General features: G+C 35.5%; 5 protein-coding genes and 3 long non-coding RNA genes across 9 annotated transcripts; 4 read left to right on the forward strand and 4 right to left on the reverse strand.

Moving 5' to 3' along the window:
- Positions 1–254: 254 nt before the first annotated feature.
- On the forward strand, positions 255–1772 carry LOC108840527 (uncharacterized). Of its 2 annotated transcripts, none has more exons than XR_008937217.1 (5): positions 255–463; positions 568–693; positions 1046–1085; positions 1165–1263; positions 1390–1772. It is a non-coding gene; the product is annotated as an uncharacterized LOC108840527 (long non-coding RNA). The 2 variants fall into 2 exon arrangements; XR_008937218.1 differs by having other exon boundaries at positions 568–665.
- On the reverse strand, positions 1027–1520 carry LOC130498325 (uncharacterized). The gene is made up of 3 exons (XR_008937219.1): positions 1382–1520; positions 1288–1307; positions 1027–1158 (listed from the first exon to the last, which is right to left on the reverse strand). It is a non-coding gene; the product is annotated as an uncharacterized LOC130498325 (long non-coding RNA).
- A 2968-nt stretch (positions 1773–4740) lies between the features above and the next one.
- Positions 4741–5494, reverse strand: LOC130501484 (mediator of RNA polymerase II transcription subunit 31-like). Its single transcript, XM_056996403.1, has 4 exons — positions 5395–5494; positions 5229–5315; positions 5102–5187; positions 4741–4995 (listed from the first exon to the last, which is right to left on the reverse strand). Exons 1-4 carry the CDS (start codon positions 5492–5494, stop codon positions 4741–4743), a joined length of 528 nt encoding a protein of 175 aa, XP_056852383.1.
- LOC108841003 (uncharacterized) lies at positions 4896–5533 on the forward strand. Its single transcript, XR_001948035.2, has 2 exons — positions 4896–5001; positions 5113–5533. It is a non-coding gene; the product is annotated as an uncharacterized LOC108841003 (long non-coding RNA).
- A 304-nt stretch (positions 5534–5837) lies between these two features.
- On the reverse strand, positions 5838–7081 carry LOC108841215 (probable glucan endo-1,3-beta-glucosidase BG4). The gene has a single exon (XM_018613996.2). It carries the CDS (start codon positions 7016–7018, stop codon positions 5990–5992), a length of 1029 nt encoding a protein of 342 aa, XP_018469498.1. The 5' UTR covers positions 7019–7081; the 3' UTR covers positions 5838–5989.
- A 2147-nt stretch (positions 7082–9228) lies between these two features.
- On the reverse strand, positions 9229–12194 carry LOC108824367 (uncharacterized). The gene is made up of 6 exons (XM_018597781.2): positions 11886–12194; positions 10982–11600; positions 10727–10883; positions 10457–10501; positions 10200–10365; positions 9229–10084 (listed from the first exon to the last, which is right to left on the reverse strand). Exons 1-6 carry the CDS (start codon positions 12087–12089, stop codon positions 9395–9397), a joined length of 1881 nt encoding a protein of 626 aa, XP_018453283.1. The 5' UTR covers positions 12090–12194; the 3' UTR covers positions 9229–9394.
- Positions 12195–12920: 726 nt separating this feature from the next.
- LOC108822956 (glycine-rich RNA-binding protein RZ1B) lies at positions 12921–15138 on the forward strand. The gene is made up of 9 exons (XM_018596176.2): positions 12921–13106; positions 13194–13292; positions 13382–13707; positions 14001–14076; positions 14150–14203; positions 14360–14428; positions 14515–14580; positions 14677–14745; positions 14833–15138. The coding sequence occupies exons 1-9, from the start codon at positions 12996–12998 to the stop codon at positions 14905–14907; spliced, it is 945 nt and encodes a 314-aa protein (XP_018451678.2). The 5' UTR covers positions 12921–12995; the 3' UTR covers positions 14908–15138.
- Positions 15139–15277: 139 nt separating this feature from the next.
- LOC108829987 (uncharacterized) lies at positions 15278–18154 on the forward strand. The gene has a single exon (XM_057002480.1). The coding sequence runs from the start codon at positions 16844–16846 to the stop codon at positions 18050–18052; it is 1209 nt and encodes a 402-aa protein (XP_056858460.1). The 5' UTR covers positions 15278–16843; the 3' UTR covers positions 18053–18154.
- Positions 18155–19030: the final 876 nt, after the last annotated feature.

Raw genomic sequence — 19030 nt, forward strand, 5'->3', positions numbered from 1 at the left:
CAAATAAAATTTCTTTACATATTTTTTAATTCATTATTTATATCATTCGTACTTTACATTTTAGTAGTTTTGTGCTAACAAAGCGGTAAATACAATGTATAAGTTAAACAAATGAGCCAAGTCTCAAGATAATATAAAAAGATTAAGCCCAAATTTGATACTAAGCAGATTAATCCAGGGGAAAAAAAGGAAACAAACATACACATACATAGCTTTTTTCCTTTTGACTTTAATGTATTTTTCTGTGGGTGAATCGAAGTTTCGCTTCTTTCTCTCTTCGTGGAACAAAAAAAAGAAAAAAAAAAAAAGCTTCTTCTCACTTCATCTCTTTGCTTACCCTTGGCTTTTTTATCAAAGATCAAAACTCCACCGAGAAGAAGAAAACCAAAACTCTAACTATAATTTTGTGTGACTCAACTACCCTTCAACTTCTAAAAGTCCCCTGTGACAAAAAAAAACTTAGGTTAGGGTCTCCATAACTTTTCCTTTAGCTTATGTGATTTAGTTTCTCAGATGTATTGATTTAGTATCTGATTCATATATATATATATATATATATATATACAGACTGTGAGAGATCATTGTAGATTGGAGACTACTTGGTTGATCGAAACATTCAATCTGAGGATCAATTTGAGAAGAAATCAGGGGATGTTGAAGATCAGGTCAATAAAACCCTTAGACTCTGTTGAGGTATTGGCATATGACATAAAAACTCTAAACATAGAATCCAGTGAATCGGAATACTCATACAAAGGTAGCTATTTGTTTTATAATAAGGTTGATGAATACCCTTGTGATTTGATAAGATAGATTTCCAATGTCTTAAATGTTTCTCAGACATTAAGTATTAATATGAAAACCAATTCATAGTTCGAGAGAGAGAAAAGTAGCATCCGATTTAAAAAAGAGAGAATCTTAAGATTTTGGTCACATTGATAAACAGAGAGATGAATCTTAAGGAAGAACGTAAGATGTTTCTCTCAGTTTTTTTTTTCTTCTTTCTTGTTAAGAGATTTTTAACTTGTTTAAATCATATTTACAGCTCAACAGGTAGTCAAGGTTGTCCATGTCCCCATGTTGCTGTAAGTTATTGTTAAGTCTCCATCAACGTGTTGCTTGATGTCACTGATCATGTATGTGTTTTGTCTTATATATCTGCAGATTGAATCATTGTTGTCTTTCTGATAAGATAGCAAACCCATCGATCAATGGAGCAGAGGATGAAATCTTTCAAATGTTTGATATGAAACTGTAATGGAGGTAAGAAAATGTGTTCATATTTACCTTACATGTATTTTTACAACCTGAAAAAGAAAAACAAAGTAGTATAAGATTAGATTTACTTGACATACGATTTATATAATGAAAACATATTTACCTTTACAGTTCCGTTGCAAGTATGAGCTCAAGAGTTTCTCCACCATAACGGGTGTTTGGTTTCCACTGATAAGCAATTTGACTCGAACTCGCCAACCGGTCTTATAATACGGTTTGACGTCATTTAGAAGAGACTTATTTTTTTGCGCTCGCCATGTTTTCTGTGAATGGAGAATGAAATGTGGATTGAGTAGTAGGTAATTCTAGATTCAGTATATATAGATCGGTGAAGAATCTATATTATTAAAAGAGAAGTACCCATATAAATTACCCCTAAGTTTTCAAAGTTATTTACACTACTATGCCACTGAAAATTAAATAACTTACATATTTTAAATGTTGTCTTTTCCAGTTGAGTTAGTGTGATGTCCTAATATAAATTAAATTGCCTATTTAAAGTTTGTCTTTTTCAGTTGAGTTAATGTGATGTCTTAATATAAATTAAGTTACCTATTTTAATGTTGGCTTTTTCACTTGAGTTAATGTGTTGTCCAAATATAAAATTTAATTTTCCTTCTCTATTAAATCAATTTCGAAATTATTTATAGTTTTATTAATTGCTGTCTTTTCAGTTAAATAAATACATTTCCTAATTCTAAATTTACCACATTTAATGATAATAAAAATCGCATATGGTAGGAAAATTATTGTGCCATCACTATCTTTTAATATTCGAACCAAATCAATTTTTATGTTAATTTTAAGTTTTTGGCATAGATTATTCAAATTTATATATATATATATATTTCTTACACATACATCTAATCATAGATGTTAGATTTGTTTAAATGATCTCCAGTATCAGTGATACATTTTACGTTAAATGCAAAATTATTAAATTACTTAATTTAATATGATTACATTTACAAATATAACATTTAGTACACACAAAAATTAAAATTTAAAATTAAATACCGAGTGAGATTATTTTCTTAACAAATTTATATTAATAAAAATTCCAAATATTTGGAATTCGAAAGCATTATGATCCACACCTATACTATTTTAATTATGATAATTGAATTTATATAAGAATATTTTATTATAATTTTAATTTTATTTTTTTTATAACTGCAAAAAATTAGTTTTTGATCTAAATTTATGATCAAATATTACAAATATATCATTTAATACAAACTGAAAACTAAAAACATAAAATAAATACCCGTGCGGTCGCACGGGTCAAGATCTAGTATAGGTTAAGAGGATAGATACGACGAGTCTAGATACAGCTCCGAATTATTTGCCTTCAATTTTTTTAAGTAAATTATATCTTTTGAAAATCTCTATAATCAGTCTTAGAGATTGTTTTGATTCGTTGCGCAAAATATGGAAAATAAGAAGATACGTGATCTACTTGTAAGTATACACTAGGATTTAACCCGCGCTTTAAAAGCGCAGATTTATTTTTCTTTTTTTATAAATTTTGAATAAGTTTGTGAAATGAAATATTTTCATTCATTTTTATTCGTTTTATTTTTATTTTTATTTTATAAATGGATATTTATGTTTAAAATTGAACTTGATTTTTTTCAAAAATTTGAAGTGGTATTTTAAAATTTTTCAATCAATTTTCACTTTTATGTACTGAATTTTTGAAAGATATATTTTTTAACAGATTTAACTTGTGAATAAATTAATATTATATTTTTTAAATAATTTTAAGTCTTTCATTATCAATATTAAAATATTTTCAGAAAGTTTTAATTATATTGAGAAAAATAAATAATAATAATTATGTGTAAATATTTGTTAATATTAATATTAGAACTTGGCCCAAATAGTCCAAACGAAAAATGTGAACTTAGATAAATATTAAAATCGGTCCAAATAGCCCAAAACCGTGAAATTAAAGAAATAAAAAAAGTTTGGGCCTATAATTAAAAGACCCATTAATTGAAAATGATACAAAATAACAGAAATACCCTTAATGAAACCTGCAACTTCCTTATAACAGAAGGGTATGTTTAGGTAAAAATTCAAATAGGATCCTGCTTTAATAGTATAGATGGGAAGTAATATGAAACCAATGGCATATGATGTAATTTTTGTGGAAAATTAAGGATTAAATACTATTTGTACTTCAATGTTAATAGTTTAGATAGTTTAGATGCATTTGGGTTTTGAGTGAATGAATATACACATTAATCCCAAAAATTGTATGTTAGCTCTTATAATAAATCAGTCACGGAAAATGTCAACATGTTATAGGTTTCAAGCCGTTTCAGTCAATCGTGTTTGAAAATGCCTAGAAATTATATGCTTCACATAAATAGAATTTGAAGATCGTGTGAGGTTTCAAATCAGTGTCTTCTCTGCTACCAATACCATCACCCACGCAAAAGAATTTGTCGGGAGAGTCGACAAGCGCAGTGAAGATAGATACATAGTCAAATATAAACATACTTGACTTGTCATGGGAAAAACCTGGCTTGACTTCAGAAATGTATTCTGTTAAGAACGCATACTTGACTTGGTGCTCTTTGACGTAGCGATATGTTTTTTTCCTTTATTCATTATCAGTGTCATGGACCAGACTTTGAACCTGGATGTACGTTTTAAAAGAAACACTCTTATCAACTAGTTTATCATGAACCTTGACATAAGAGATAATATATATAACTCCTCTTTTATCTCAACTCCATGGAATAAAAAATGATGTAATTGTTGTCAAATACACGATTGAAGAGTATATTACAGATTCGACCAAAATGGAAACCACCTCCTCTCATAATGCTTTGCCGACACAAGTAATCTCTACCAAGGACGAATGTTTGACAAGTCCAATAACTTTTTCAATTGCCTTCTAATGTCCTCAAGTTCCACGGAACTTACATCACACCGGATCCAAACAAAGAGGTTAATGCTACCACGTTGTCATTCATCTAATTGATCATTTAGGAAAGATGAGTAGATTTTCCGCACGCAGAACATAAATGCATCATTCAGTTATGTGCATGAGTTGGAACATTCTCATTGCAATAACTAAAGAATATAATGTAGCATACCGAATCAAAACTAACATTTACTATAAATCCAACAGCCTAGATCGACCAGAGAAAAAAAAAGACAGACTAATTAATACTACTGATTAAGGATTGTATACCATAGACAAAAATTGACGCCTTGTACTCCTACAAACTTCCCACTACAGCCTATGAATATAACGAGTTTTGTAACTTGAGTCAAGTAGGAAAAGCATATAATCCAGACCCATGGCGTCTGCTTCAGGCAAGAATATGCTCATGGACCCTTCCTGATATCATATGATATGACTCACATATTAGAATATAAATTCCTTCTTTTCCCTCACCACATTTGCAGTGATCTTGAAAATAAAATAAAATAAAATAAAAAAACTCAGGAAGAAGAAAGGAGAACATACTTTCTCTTCCTAGGATCAATTCCAGCAGAAACCATATTCCTCGGTTCATTCTTAGGAAGCATATTATTGTACTGCATCGGAGAAGGAGCTGGAGATGCAGATGGGACAGGTGGCAGAGAAGCTGGTGGTTGCGGAGCTACAGGCTCAGGAAGAGGCCGTGGTAGAATGTGTTTCAGCCTGTTGTTCCTGTAGTTCTTCCAATAGTAAAACTGTTGCCTATGCGCCAACTCCTAAAAGTAGCCAGATTCAACATAAGAACATAAGATCCTATTTATACTGCTCACTAACTTGCTGGTGTAATATGTTTTGTTAATGAACCTTATTACATTCATTTACCTTGTTTGCAGGATGGGCCATAGCAGTTCTGTAGTTGGGGTTTTGAAGAAGCTCGAGGAAATAAAGACAGAAGAACATAAGAAAACAGACAAAAGACAAGATGAGCACAACATCATCAGAACTCACATGATGTACTTGGGTTGCTGCCAGTACTGAAGATACTTCAAGTATCCAATAAACGCTTCATCTTCAAAATACCGATTCTGTGCCACGTCTGCAACAAAATACAACCCCAAAAAGCTCTTATCAATTAAAGCCCTAGAACGAAACCTATAAACTCTATAATAACTTACAGTGGATGTAAGTAGGATTAGCGAGACACTGAACGAACTCAAGTTCCAGTAAGAATCTTTGCCTTCCACCGTCGGGATCCTTGTATGAACTCAAGTTCATGTTAGTTCTGAATTAAACCGATATAAAAGTTTGGTTTGATTTGATTTTCGGTTAGTTCGGTTTCAAAAAAAAAATTGATTTGATTTGAAACTATGAAATATACATCTTGCTCAGCAGAATTTTAGTGACTAATATGTAAATACTATTTGAGTCTCCAATTAATTTTGAAACAATGTATTAACCCATTTAGTCTCCAATTCGTAAATTTAAAAATCTTACAGATTTCAGAGCACTATGGCATACTCTGTCATATACGTTGATGGAAAATGTAGTTTGAAATACTATAATATATATTATTTTTCCCCAAAGCAAAGTATGATTTGCTACGAGACTCTAATCATCCATCGAAACCAATAGTTGATTACATGGGGTATTCAGTATTGTTGTTAATCTTTACAAAAAAACAACCAGGGCATTTTTTTTATAAGGAGTTTAATAACCAGACCATTATAATTTGTATAAAAAAAGTCGGGAAAGTCAAATAAACGTTCACACTCAAAATAGCTTATAGATGGGTTTCATGTCAACAGGATTGTACAATCCAAAGTTCTGTTCAGTCCCGGGCGGCTTCTGGTTCTCATTGAACGTTGCAAATAAAAACCCGTCGACGCCACTGTTAGGCCTCTTCGGTGTCCCTTTGCCGCTAACTACATGCTTCACAAAGTTTCCATTATAAGTAGCTGCAATATCCGGCGTGGTAAGCTCCCCGTTTCCAGCGGACGGCCACCCGGTCTCAGACACCACCATTGGTAAATCCTTCACGCCTTCCTTCTCCATTGCCCACACGAACGCGTCGAACATTGCATCAAACATGTTTGAATATCCCAATGGTCCATCTTGGACCACGACGGCCTCGCTCTTGGAAACGGCGTAGTCGAGATGAATGTCCACCGGGTCGGTTGCGTAAGGGAAGTAAGGGTAGATGTTGACGAGGATTGGCGTATTTGTTTGAGACAAAAACTTAAGCACCGGGGTGAGTTGTTCACGCGCTTGGGACGTGAACGTTCCCGCGGAAGGTGGGTAGGACTGTCCGAGGTTCGCCATGGACACAACAGTGGTTATGGAGATAGGAAGATTCCTAGACTTGACGAGGTTGGTGAGAGACGTCACGACGGGAAGAACCTGAGGACCGAGCTGTCCAGGGATGACTTCGTTACCTACGGTAATGAACGTGATGTTGACGTCGGTTAAGTAAGGCTCGATGTTGGTAGCGAACCAGCCGTTAACAGCTTCTTCGCTGGCTGAAAGAGCAGCCAAGTCTTGGTCCTTGACGCCTACGGTGACTCCAATGTCGTGGTGGCCACGTAAGGCATTAAGAACATCGGTGTTTGGGTCGAAGATACGGACTTTGGTAATGCCAATGGACTTGTAGAGGTTGATAACATTTGATGGAGTCGGGAGATTGTCTCCGAGGAGGCCGTAGTTCAAGCCAACGTTACTTGCTGCGGTGAGGAGGCCGTAGTTGGAAATCAGCACAATGCAGGAGAGGAGGAACAAGAACACCGTCTTAGGAGAGCAGTGCATGATGAAACTTCTGTATGTGTATGTGTATGTGTATGTGTATGTGTGTGTTAGATTGTCTGAAGAACAGAGAAGAGTTTTTTTTTTCTTGTTCTTTTTGTTTCTTGCAAATATTGGTTGTCTACGTGTGTGTTTAAATACTAGTAATTTTTTTTTGTTGGCCAAAAAAACTAGTAGATTTCTTTTATTTGTGTTTACATTGTTATCTTAGTCGTCGATTCATTTACAGATTTGGTGCTTCACTTATAACTAATATGTTTTGTTTTCTTTGCTTGATTAACTGAACCTTAATATTTTGTATGCATCTGAAATAAATGTATAGTTGAATATCTGTTAAAATATAAAAAAAATATCTAAAAAATACATGGATTTGAATACATAATTAATCGATGCACTCATTTATAAATTCAATATGTACATGTATGATATCAAAATTTATTACATACATGAATAAGTTCGATATTTTATAAAGTAGTTAATAAACATAAAATACATGAATTTGATCAGCAATATATCAATGTGAATAAAGGACACATTTACATATTATATGAACAATTAATTAGTGTTCCAACTAAGAACAATACTTCGATGAATCAATGAATGTAATAAATTGCTCCGGTTGGCTTTGTATCGGCAATGGGAACTGCATGGATGGCTTAAAAGTAGTTGAGAAGAGTGGATCGTTATGATTTGTATAGGTAATGGGAACTGCATGGATGGCTTAAAAAGTAGCTGCCAAGTCAATATCAAACATGAGTCATAAATAATCATCTCTCCAGTAGGTCCAAAAAAATACATATATATGTAAAGTACATATAACGCGTAAGCATACAATATTGTTTTTTCTGATAAAATTAAATAACGATTTGTTTTTTTTAGAAAACAGGTTTTAGTTGTTCAGGATTTAACCGTCTAACACACCAACTTCAAAAGAATTAGATATTGGGTTTTGAAGACTATACAATATATATATATATATATATATATATATATATATATATATATATATATATATATATATATGTGTGTGTGTGTGTGTGTGTGTCTTGTATCTTCTTTTATCCATCGTTGGAGCATTTGACAGAAGAAAATCAATGGTGTTTTCCTTAAAAACTTTCAGAATAAAATCTAATAGCGACATGTAATCTGACACTCGCAAACTTCCATGATATATCCGAATAAATACCAAAAAAATCTGTCAGTACAATATAATTATTGAAGAAGTTTACCTAAAAGGTTTCCATAATATGTATTTTCTTCTCTTTTATGATTTAATGAATCTATTTTTCTTTTACATTCAGCTATCAATAATGAGCCAAATTCAAAGCCAACCTGTAAATCATTCAAACCAAAGTTAGGTTTAAAACGAGACCAAAAAGGAAGGGAAAGAGAATCCAATTCACTGATCGATCAATATCACATAGAGAGATCAACATGAAAAACTCTCATCTCCACGTTTAGGATATAATATCTAGGATCTAAAACTAAAATCCAACCGTAAAGAAGAAACTAGAACAAAACATGTAAATCTAAACCGATTGAAACTTTAAAAAGATGATTCAAAGGAACTAAACCTGACTCCAGCTATGAGAGAGACTGGAAAATTGATGCGAGAAGGTAAAATTAAGATTTTCGAAGAGGACTTTCACTTTATTTCTTATATTTTCTTTTCAAAAATATCAAGAAGAAATTAACAAATAATTACTAGTGTATCAAACAATTTTTATTATTATCTTATGTTTGAGATTTTAGAAAAAAATAGTATTAATAAATAATTGTGAGATATTTTAAACATATGCGACAATCCAAAAATTTCACGTTCATGTTAGTTAACAACTTTATATTTTTATTTATTTGTAGTTAACAACTTTTAAAAAATCAAACGATTCGTCTCATGCTAGTTTTGTAGATTATGGTCTTTTGGGTGACACTGTCACGGTGGCAGTATTCATGTTATGAATCTCTTTGCTACAATGCTGAATTTGTACACATGTAATCTCTTATGCAAATGCAACCACCTCTTGCCACAGTTGTGGTTTGAAGTCGAGTTTTGAAATTACAATTCTAGGACTAGAAGTCAATATAGATCTTGTACTCCTTAATGCTAACTATGGACAACAATGGTTGAGGACTTAGGAAACATGAGAGATTCTCTTCAGGTTTTAGACTTGAGCCAAGCTGTCAGAATATCTCAACGGGAGAGAGAGCTGGTGTGTACATAGCTACAATTTTCCAATATGTACCAAAAAAGTTAAACATCATCAAGACTCAAAACTATGCAACTTCTAGATACAGTTTTTTTTGTATCCAGCACTCACCAACTTCTAGATACAGTTTCACATTAAAGACTAAACAGGTTTGATTAACGATGCGAGGCTTTCACCATAGCTTGTGAATCCCAATTTCTAAATCTGTCGAGATGGAGACTAGTTGCTGAGAAGACTGCCACTCAGCTTTGAACACCCTCTTCTTATGAGCTTTGACCGAGAGAGACGGGCTAGGTGCATTGTACCGGATATCAAAGATGTGGATCACAGGGTCTGAAGAGCCAGACGAGATGTGCAAACCATCCGGAGACCAAGACTGGTTGATTAGAGCCGACTGTGACTCACTGCTTTCTTGCTTCCACCCAAAACAAAACAGTTCCGTCTGAGGCAATCTCACATCGTACAACCGAAGCTGCCTGTCTAGCTGCCTCGTGTGGACCATGACAAGATTAACATCTCGCGGGTTAGGCAGCAAGTTTGTGCATCTGTTGTCTAGTCTATGCGTAAACGTGGCTTTCTCTGCTCGTGCATCGAACCCGACGAATCTCCTGTCGTCTCCACATGACAAGACGAGATTCTTATGGCTCATTCCAGCAACTCCCATCACAGATGACGAGTGCAAGTCCCTGTGCAGAAGCCTCGACTTCCATGCGTTGCGCTCACGTTGTTGTTCACGCCACAACACTACTGCGTGGTCACACCCGCCTGTGATGAAACAAGGATCATCCCAAGGCGTGAACATGATTCTGTTGATGAGTCCTTTGCTGTGAGGCCTGTCCTTCAGAAATTTCGACTCACAACTCTGCACATGAACAAAGATCCAACTAATCTCAGCACATAACACAACTCACAGTTTGCAATCAAAAGTTTAAATAAGGTAAAGCGCTAAAGTGACTAACAGAATATAGTCTTTTTACCTCTCTACCTTCGTTCAGATATATTGCTGATATCTGAGCATGACCTTCATCTGCGGTATACACAGAGAAAAGTTCACTTCTGTGAGGATGCCAAGCTATATCTTCTGCCCATCTCTTCTGATCTAATCCTACCCGATTAACCGTATTGATCAGAGTAGCCGAGGACCTGCTCAATGGTGGAAGCAATATTTCAGTCAAATATAGATAATCAAATATGAGTCTATTAGTCAAACCATGTATACTTAAGGCAGGCATACCTATTAGAGTGAAGCTTCCAAAAATGAACAACTGCATCCAATGCACTGAAGAATAAACAAAAACCAAAAAAAAAGAAGAAGATTCAGCACATTTAGTAGAGAGTATATTAGATGAGCTACTTTGTCCACAGTCTTTCTTGGTACTACCCTCTCCTATGCATATAATACCATTATCATAGTGAGACCGAGTTTCATCCACAAGACTATAAAGTAGCTCGTGTCTTTTATTCAATTCCTGGTAAAAGAAAAAACAGACAATAGAAGAAGCACCTTGTAGCAAAAAGATCACGGTTAGAAAGAGAAACAGCAAGACATCTCATTCTTTTCGTGTGGCCACTTGGTAGCATAGCTTCGGTACGACTTTTAATAGTTGGACGCAAAGAACTCCTACCTATAAGCGCTATCAACTCATCATGTCCATGGAACTCTGAAATAATAAAAAAAAAAACAAAAAAACAGATTCAGACGCAATGAGATATATAGCAAATCGACCAAACAAAAGAGGAGGCTCCTTTTTTATTTTACCGGACTTCTCCTGTCGAGCTTGTCCAGAAATGTTAGAAGAAACTCTGATCTTTGGCTTAGCAAAACCCTTATTATCAATGTGGTTATCTCGAGCTTGAGTTTCCCTCACCACTCCATTAGATATAGTGTCATGAGATCTCCTGCCTTCTTCCCTTGGGAAACTAGAACTCCTTGTAACCGCTGGCTGCGCTTGTTGTGCGGTCTCATTCACTTCTTGTCTGACAGGCGCAGAAGCTTTCCTCACCACTCCATTAGATATACTGGCATGCGACCTCCTGCCTTCTTCCCTCGGGAAACTAGAGCTCCTTGTAACCGCTGGCTGAGCTTGTGCAGAAGCTTTCCTCTTGAAAGAAGGCGGTAAAATAATGGGCGGCAACTTCAACGAAGGATCCTTCTCACCGCGTGGATGTGGAGGAGAGGTTTCATACACCATCTTCTCATCACCACGCACATGTGGAGTAGAGGTTCCATTAGCAGCAGTCTTCATCGCCTTATCAAGTAAACTTCCAGTTTTACCAGGCATCTTTGGTTTTGCCTTAGAGAAGGTATCAGTTTCAACTCGATCAAGTTGTAAAAATTTTGTCTCCGCATCTGCCATCAAGTTTCTCTCTTCAGCAAGCTGCAAAAATGTTTCAGACAAATTTTTAAAACAAGATCAATAAAAGACAAAACAGAACATGTAACATCCCAAAAGACAAAAGAAAAAAAAATCCTCATGACACGATAACAGCAACCGAAATAACAAAAGATGGAAGCTTTTGAGCAAGAAGATGACATTAGGATCATTATATCAACGGAAACTGAACTCAACTGAAACACAGTAAATCCCAATTAGTACAAAACTAATGCACAGCATAGAATCCGAACTTCGGTAAGATAAAAAAAAAAAAAAAAAAGAGAGGACCTTTCTCTCGAGGATTGAAATCTGGTCTTTACAGCGTTGGATTGATTTGGCACGCTGGTCCATGAACTCTAATAAACCTTCTTTATCATCTGGGATTTGACTTGACACTACTTCTTCTTCCTCTTCTTCTTCTTCGATTCTCCGTTTCTTCATCGCTGCCGTCGCCATTGGGAAGCCGTCGTTTCCCTCTTCCCGACCAATCATGAGAAGTGGGGACTGGGGATTGGTTGATTGTTTCTCTCTCTCGTCGTTTTAATGACTCAGATCACTTTCTCACATGTAAGCGGTTTGTGCCACCTCCTCACTAAAGGGATAGAGTCGACTATAAATGTGTTTAAATATTTAATCGTTACAAAAAAAAAAAGTGTTTAAATATTTAGTTTTACGGAGAGTTCATATTTGGAAGTTGAGACTGCTAGATGATGATTATATATGGGGATAATCATGATTTAACACATATATCTATACATTACCAAATCTTCCAAAAGATATCACATTAATTAAGCCAGTAAAATACATGGCTGTAAATTTCTCAGGGAGTGTAGGAAACTATTTACACTCTTCATTAGCATCTGTAAGATTTGCTACATATCTAAAATATCTTCTAAGATGAGTGTCATCTGTTAATCGATATTGATATATCTAAATGTTGTAGTGTACAGATCGAGTGATACGACAAATTTGAAGAAGAAAAACAATAACTTCGAATTTGAAACTAATCATCTCAGATATATTAATTTGTATGGACAGTTAATAAAAACATCTAATTACTGTTGTGGACTTCCTTGGTTAAGTCTAGCTCAGTCGGATATCAGGAATATCAGAAAAAATGTTGTAGTGTGGAGATTGTAATTTGCACACCCCAGTTTGCTACTGTCAATTATAGTTTTTGTTTTGTCATTTTTATGATTTATGGGCTAGTTTTCATTCCAGAAAGAAGAACAAGCCCAATAATAATAAAAGCCCAATAATAATAAAGCCCAATAAAAGAACCGAATTAATTCGAAATTCATCAAAATATACCCACAAAGCTAGCTATCTCTCTCTCTCTCACCATGTTTGTGGAATCGCCACAAGTCTCTAAAGTCGATAAAGAGAGTAACTAATAAAATGACGATGGACGATAATAACTCCGTCTACGTCGGCGGCCTCCCTTACGACATCACCGAGGAAGCTCTCCGCCGTGTTTTCTCCCCTTACGGCACCGTTCTCGACATCAAGGTCAATTCTCAACTCTTTTGTTTGCTACCTACAAGTTCCTAAATTTAGGTTTTTTTTTTATTCTGTTTCGGATGAGTATGCTGCTAGATTGTGAATGATCAAAGCGTAAGAGGGAAATGCTACGGCTTTGTCACATTCTCGAATCGAAGATCGGCTGATGATGCTATCCAAGACATGGATGGCAAAGTATGTTTTCTTTTTTTTCTCTCTCTTTTATTCGTTTGTCCGAAACGAGAACAAAAAAGTTTGAGCCTTTTCATTCTTTGTTTAATCAGAGAATCGGTGGGCGTGCGGTGCGTGTGAATGAGGTGACGACGAGGTTTGGTGGAAGGTTGAATCCAGGTGCTCTGGGGAGGTTTCAACCACAGAGCCCTGATGGGAGAAGTGATTTTAGTTGTGAAAGGGATCGGTACTACAGGGAAAGGGATAGGTCTCAGGGCAGGAGAAGAGATCACTATGAGCATGATATGGTGGTGGTGGATAGGAATGGTTACAAGGAGAGAGTTTTCGAAGGAGGAGAGTGGCGTGGGGATAGTGGTAGGGGAGTCAACGGGACCAGTGGTCACCAAGGAAGGAGCCAAGAGACAAAGAGAGACGATAGGTTAAAGCTTCTTAACTCAATACTTTTCGTCCTCTTTCTTTTGAACTGTGAGACATATCCTAGAGAAGTCAGGTTATGCCGGCAGGTAGATTGTAGTTGATGTGACGGTAAATTAACAAAACTAAGTCACTGTTAGCGATAGTTGCACCTTAGAGTTGAGATTACGCTCTTTCAGATTCTTTTATGCACTGCTTGGACTTCAAGTTGACCAAATCTTTTTTGTAAGAACTCTATGGATTACTATGGTTTAGTTGAGATATCTGAATCCTTGTGTGATTTTACTGAATTGACAGTTCTATGCTTGATGGTGGGCGTGGCAGAGATGGCAAAGATCACATCTCTAACTCAAGTGGAGATCACAGTTTTCAGGTAAAGATGATGTTTTGTTAGGCATGTATGGTTGCATAGGATATTCATGTGAAGAATTGTGATTTTTATACAGCCGAGAGAAGAAATTGAAGCGATGATTAAGACGCGTGACGTGCTTCATGATGAGGTATGAGGTCGCTTATCTGCCTAGATTAGCACCTGGTAGACTTCATGATTCTTTTCCACAATTTACTCTTTTTGACATATAAGTACCAGTGGAGTAACTTCCTTACATAAATCATGGGAGATGGAAAAAAATTTATTGTCTAGTTTCGATTTTAAGGTGCTGGTGATGGAAGAAAGACTGAGAGCAAAAGAAGATTCGTGCACAGACCTACAGAAGAAGTGTGAGGTATCTGTCTAACTATATTCTACAAACCCATTATTTTTTAATTTCACTATGGTTTTTTTGTTCTCATTTGAAATGATTTATCACAGAGATTAGAAGATTTATTGAACGATGAAAAGAAATTGACTTCACAACGCCGAAAAGAATTGGCAAAGGTAAGCAAACATAGGTTCAGATCCTGTTTACAAAGCTAGGTTTGTCAGGGTAGTTGTTGTTGACTAAGTTCGATGTTTGGTCTATGTCTTTGGTAGCTACATAAGTCATTTTCAAGAGTCAGAGAGTGCACGGACAACCTGAAAGACTGTGAACAGGAACTCCAGGTTAGACTCTATGTTGTTTGCATTCTAGTGATTTGTCATTACATAAGGATTAGGTCTCATCGAGACAAGTCTCTTTTCTTTTTGCAGTCGCTTGTTAATTCAGTAGCTAGAGAAGGCGGCGTGGCTGGTGCTGATGAAGGACTAGAAAACGGGTACGCGTAATGCATGTATGATTTGTCTCGTCCTAAGTGTAGCTTTGGTGTGTTTTGAACCCAGCTAGGTTGTGATACTGGTTAGCTCAGATCAACTGGTCTTGAAAATGATTAAAGAGAATCCCCCTACGTCAAACTTTCACTCCCTTTGTAAAAGTCTGGACACTCACTTTTGCTCATCAATTAACAATAGTGTGCAAAGCTATTAAATTCAAGCAAATGAAATGTTTAATTAGTCTAAGAGTCAAGATTCTTAAACATCAGGAACTAGTCTAATGTTTAATTGGATTCTTAGTTTTGTGATTCATACTGAACATACGCTTGTGATTCTAGCCAAGCTAGGTTCATTTGGTACTGGTTGGCTCAGGTCACCTGGCTTTGGCTTGGAAATGATTAAAAGAGAACAGCTATTAACTAAGTGAAATGCTCTTTTGTAAGAGTCTTGACTCAAGACTCTTACATTTACTCATCAAATTGCAATAATGTCCAAAGCTATATGTTTATTAGTATTAAATAAACTTCAAGCAAATAAAAATGTTTAGTTAGTCTAAGAGTCAAGATTCTTAATCTTCAAGAATTAGTCTAATGTTTAATTGGATTCTTATCTTCTACCGAACAAAAATAATCAATCATTTTATAGAAGTGGATTATATATGCTAAATTACAAAACTATTAAAAACTTTCTTTAAAAATTGACATCACTCAGACAGGGAAATGTCATTTTTTTATTGGATGAAGTTGACAAATTTTTGTTTTCTATTGTTTGCTTCACTCTTTGTTACTAATAAAGATACTTGGCAAGAGCTAAACTGTTACAAATAAGAAAACAAGAAGAATGGTCGACAAGAAAAAAAAAAGAAGAATGATAAACAAGTTAAAACAAGATTGACCTCGACCATCATATCCACCGTCCATTCACTCGTAATCACAAACTTTTTTTAAAGTTCGATTAAGATGTAGCCATCTTTTGACCTATCGTTGCTTGTAAAGCCAACTAACACTCAAATCATTATAGACGATGATCTTAAACCAACCCCATTTAAGATATTCTGTGCTCTTTTGCATCTACATTTCAGCATAGTAATATACAATACATATTCATAACATATATCCTCAGTCGCTACTTAGACGTCTGTGACTGAGATGCATGGACCTAATGCCCCAAACATCATTGATTTTTGCTCTTTTTTTTGTAATCTTGGAGTATACAAAACATGATTGTGCCACTGCCATATCAATATGATCTTTGATGTGTCCGTCTAGGTCTAGTCGGTAGTCCCACATTATTTTTGTAGATAATATCCTGAGGGCTATTCTTCCCGTGGTGGGTTGTTTGGTTGTTCCTTGCTTTCTTGGGGAGCGTCGTATTGTCAACTCGATGTAATTATGAATATTTCAGTGGTTTGACGAACTATGATAACATTAATTAGATAACGTTGTTAAGCAAAAAGTTTTGTTGTAGTCTTGTAGATAGCAGCACTCTCGAAAGTGTTAATGGATTAAAAAGTTAAAATGTGCTCCAATACGTAATTATTATAGTATATATTATCTTAATCTGATACTTGTACTGGGTCGATCAAGTAATATAAAGCTGTAGTAGCTCATGCTGCTTGACTCATGCTCATATCAGCATGTGGTTTTGATATTTCCTTAAAACTCAAGTTAAAAAAATGGTCAAAACTTTATCCCATGATCCAATTAACTCTGTTTTGACCTAGTAAGTGACCTTTAAAATATTTTATATTTCCACCAAAATATATATTTATAAATATATTGTATAGTACCCTAGATTTTTATATTGGTAATGATCAAATATAACAGTGAAACAAGACTCGTTTTTTTTTTTTGGTAAAAGAAACAAGACTCGTTGTTCTATATATAACCTACAACACTGAACTTGATCCTTTCAAATCAAACACTGCCCCCAAAAAATTATTTACAAAATAATGGAGAAAAGCCAAAGATTTAACAAAGACACAAACACCAACATAGGCTTCTGCCTTCTTCCCTCTGAGCTCATACAAAACATTTTATTCCATCTTTGTATACCTGAGATCATCCGAATGAAACTACTCAACAAGTTTGTCTTAAACACAATCTCCGACCAAAGCTTTATCAGACAACTCAACCATGGATCACAGAGAGACACATGGATCTTTGTCTATACAAGGCGTTGGCGTCGCGACAACGGTGTGCTTCACGGATTTTCCAACCGTTCTGTACGGTGGTTCAAGATTCCGGTGGCTGAAATTTTGACCGGTGAGGTTTTTCCCGGTGAAGATTTATATTTACTAACGGCTAGCGGTAATTTTCTTCTCTTTGCTTCTAATACTCATAGTGGAATCATAGCCGTTGATCTCGTGGACAAGAGTGTTAGAAGAATCAGCTCATGTCCTTTAGGTCCACGTGGCACGTCCTCGTGGAGACGGTCCGGTATGAAGCTTGTACCTGATCCATCAAATCCAAGTCATTTCCGGTTTATGTTTGCTGAGATGGTAAATAACCGGCCGGTTCTGTTTACGTATCATTCTAACACAACCACGTGGACTACTAAAGAAGCAGAGGAAGTAAATAACTGGGGTTATAAGAAAAACAATAATGTTTTCTTAAGCTTATCAAACCGACCTCACGAGAGTATTGTGATGAGCGTGGACGATGTTGATGGGTCGATGACAAACCGGGTTCCAGTGATTTTGAGGCCAAGGATGAACCAAGAGGCGATAAGAGGATGCCCATCAAGTGTTGGATTCAGCAGGAACGATCTAGAGAGTCAGTTGTTACATATACATGGAGATGAATACAAAGTGGTTATTAGGTTAGACACAATAGAGTTATCAAAGATGAAGCGGATGAAGAGTCTAGAGGTTTGGGAGATAAGCTCAAATGGTGAGAAGTGGGAGTTAGTGTCAAGAGCTCCTAGCGAAGTGATCAGCAACAAGCCTTGTGGTGTGATGATGGGATGCTTAGAGAGGAGACTAGGGGTGATTAGAGTGGCTTTGATGACGAACCGTGAGGGTTTATGGAATATTATATGGATGGATTATGATAAGGAGAAGGATAAGTGGGAATGGGTCCCATTGCCACATTGTAGATTCTTGCAAGGCTCAAATATGGCCGGTATTAGCTTTTCTTCTGGTCTCACTTTTTCTTTGTAACACACTTCAAAAGTTTAATATATATGTCGGTATCAATCACCCGACCATACGCTTTTTTATTATATGATTGTTGGAATTCAATGAATTTCACGAGCTGGGACAGTGTCAATGTGTCATGCTTCATGAGGTTTCAAGTCAACCACGGATGCATACTCTATGAAATAATTGAATCACGGAATCGAAAGAAAGATACAAGTGGAAAATAACAATAAGAGAAAAATAAACAAATGGTTGAAAACAATTTTTTTGGCCGTGACGCCATAAACAAAGATTCATTTATTTAAATCTATTACAAAAGAAGATTACATTTTCAAAAAATTAGTAAAAACATATTAAACCCTCGTACAAACAGACCATATACTTTTTTTTTTTAACAGACCATATACTTAAATAACACTTTCCTTTTGTTTACTATTAACATGTGAAAAGATTAACTAAATTGTGAATTGCTAAACGCAGAATGAGAATGCTCTGATGGCTGAACCAGTGTCAGTCTATAATAATTGTAATATATTAGAGATACTAGAAAACAGAGAGACAGAAACAAACAAAATATGTGAACCTCCGTTGTTGTGCAGCATTCATCATCCACAAAGATGGAGATCCAGTCAGATTGCATCCAATTCCAACTCAACTTTTCTTTATCCAAAGAGTCTTTATTATAAGCTGGCTAAGTAGATCTCAAGCACATTGCTCCCGTGTATAAAGATAGATTAATTAAAGCTTTGCACTAACAAGTGAGTTAACGTATGCGAAGTGCACGGGGAGTGTCAATATTTTAATAACAATGATGATATTGACAAAGTATTCTTCAACACCTAAACGAGTTCTCTACCACTACGAACCAAACAGCAGTTTTTAAGATATAAGATAAAGAAAACAAACTTTTAAACAAACTAAACGAAACAAACTTATGTAAGTGCGTGGAGAACCAGTCAATCTAAAGGAGTGAACACAAACTCATCTAAGCGGTCATGC

The sequence above is a fragment of the Raphanus sativus genome, chromosome 2, assembly GCF_000801105.2.
Source record: "Raphanus sativus cultivar WK10039 chromosome 2, ASM80110v3, whole genome shotgun sequence".
NCBI classification, from domain to species: Eukaryota; Viridiplantae; Streptophyta; class Magnoliopsida; order Brassicales; family Brassicaceae; genus Raphanus; species Raphanus sativus.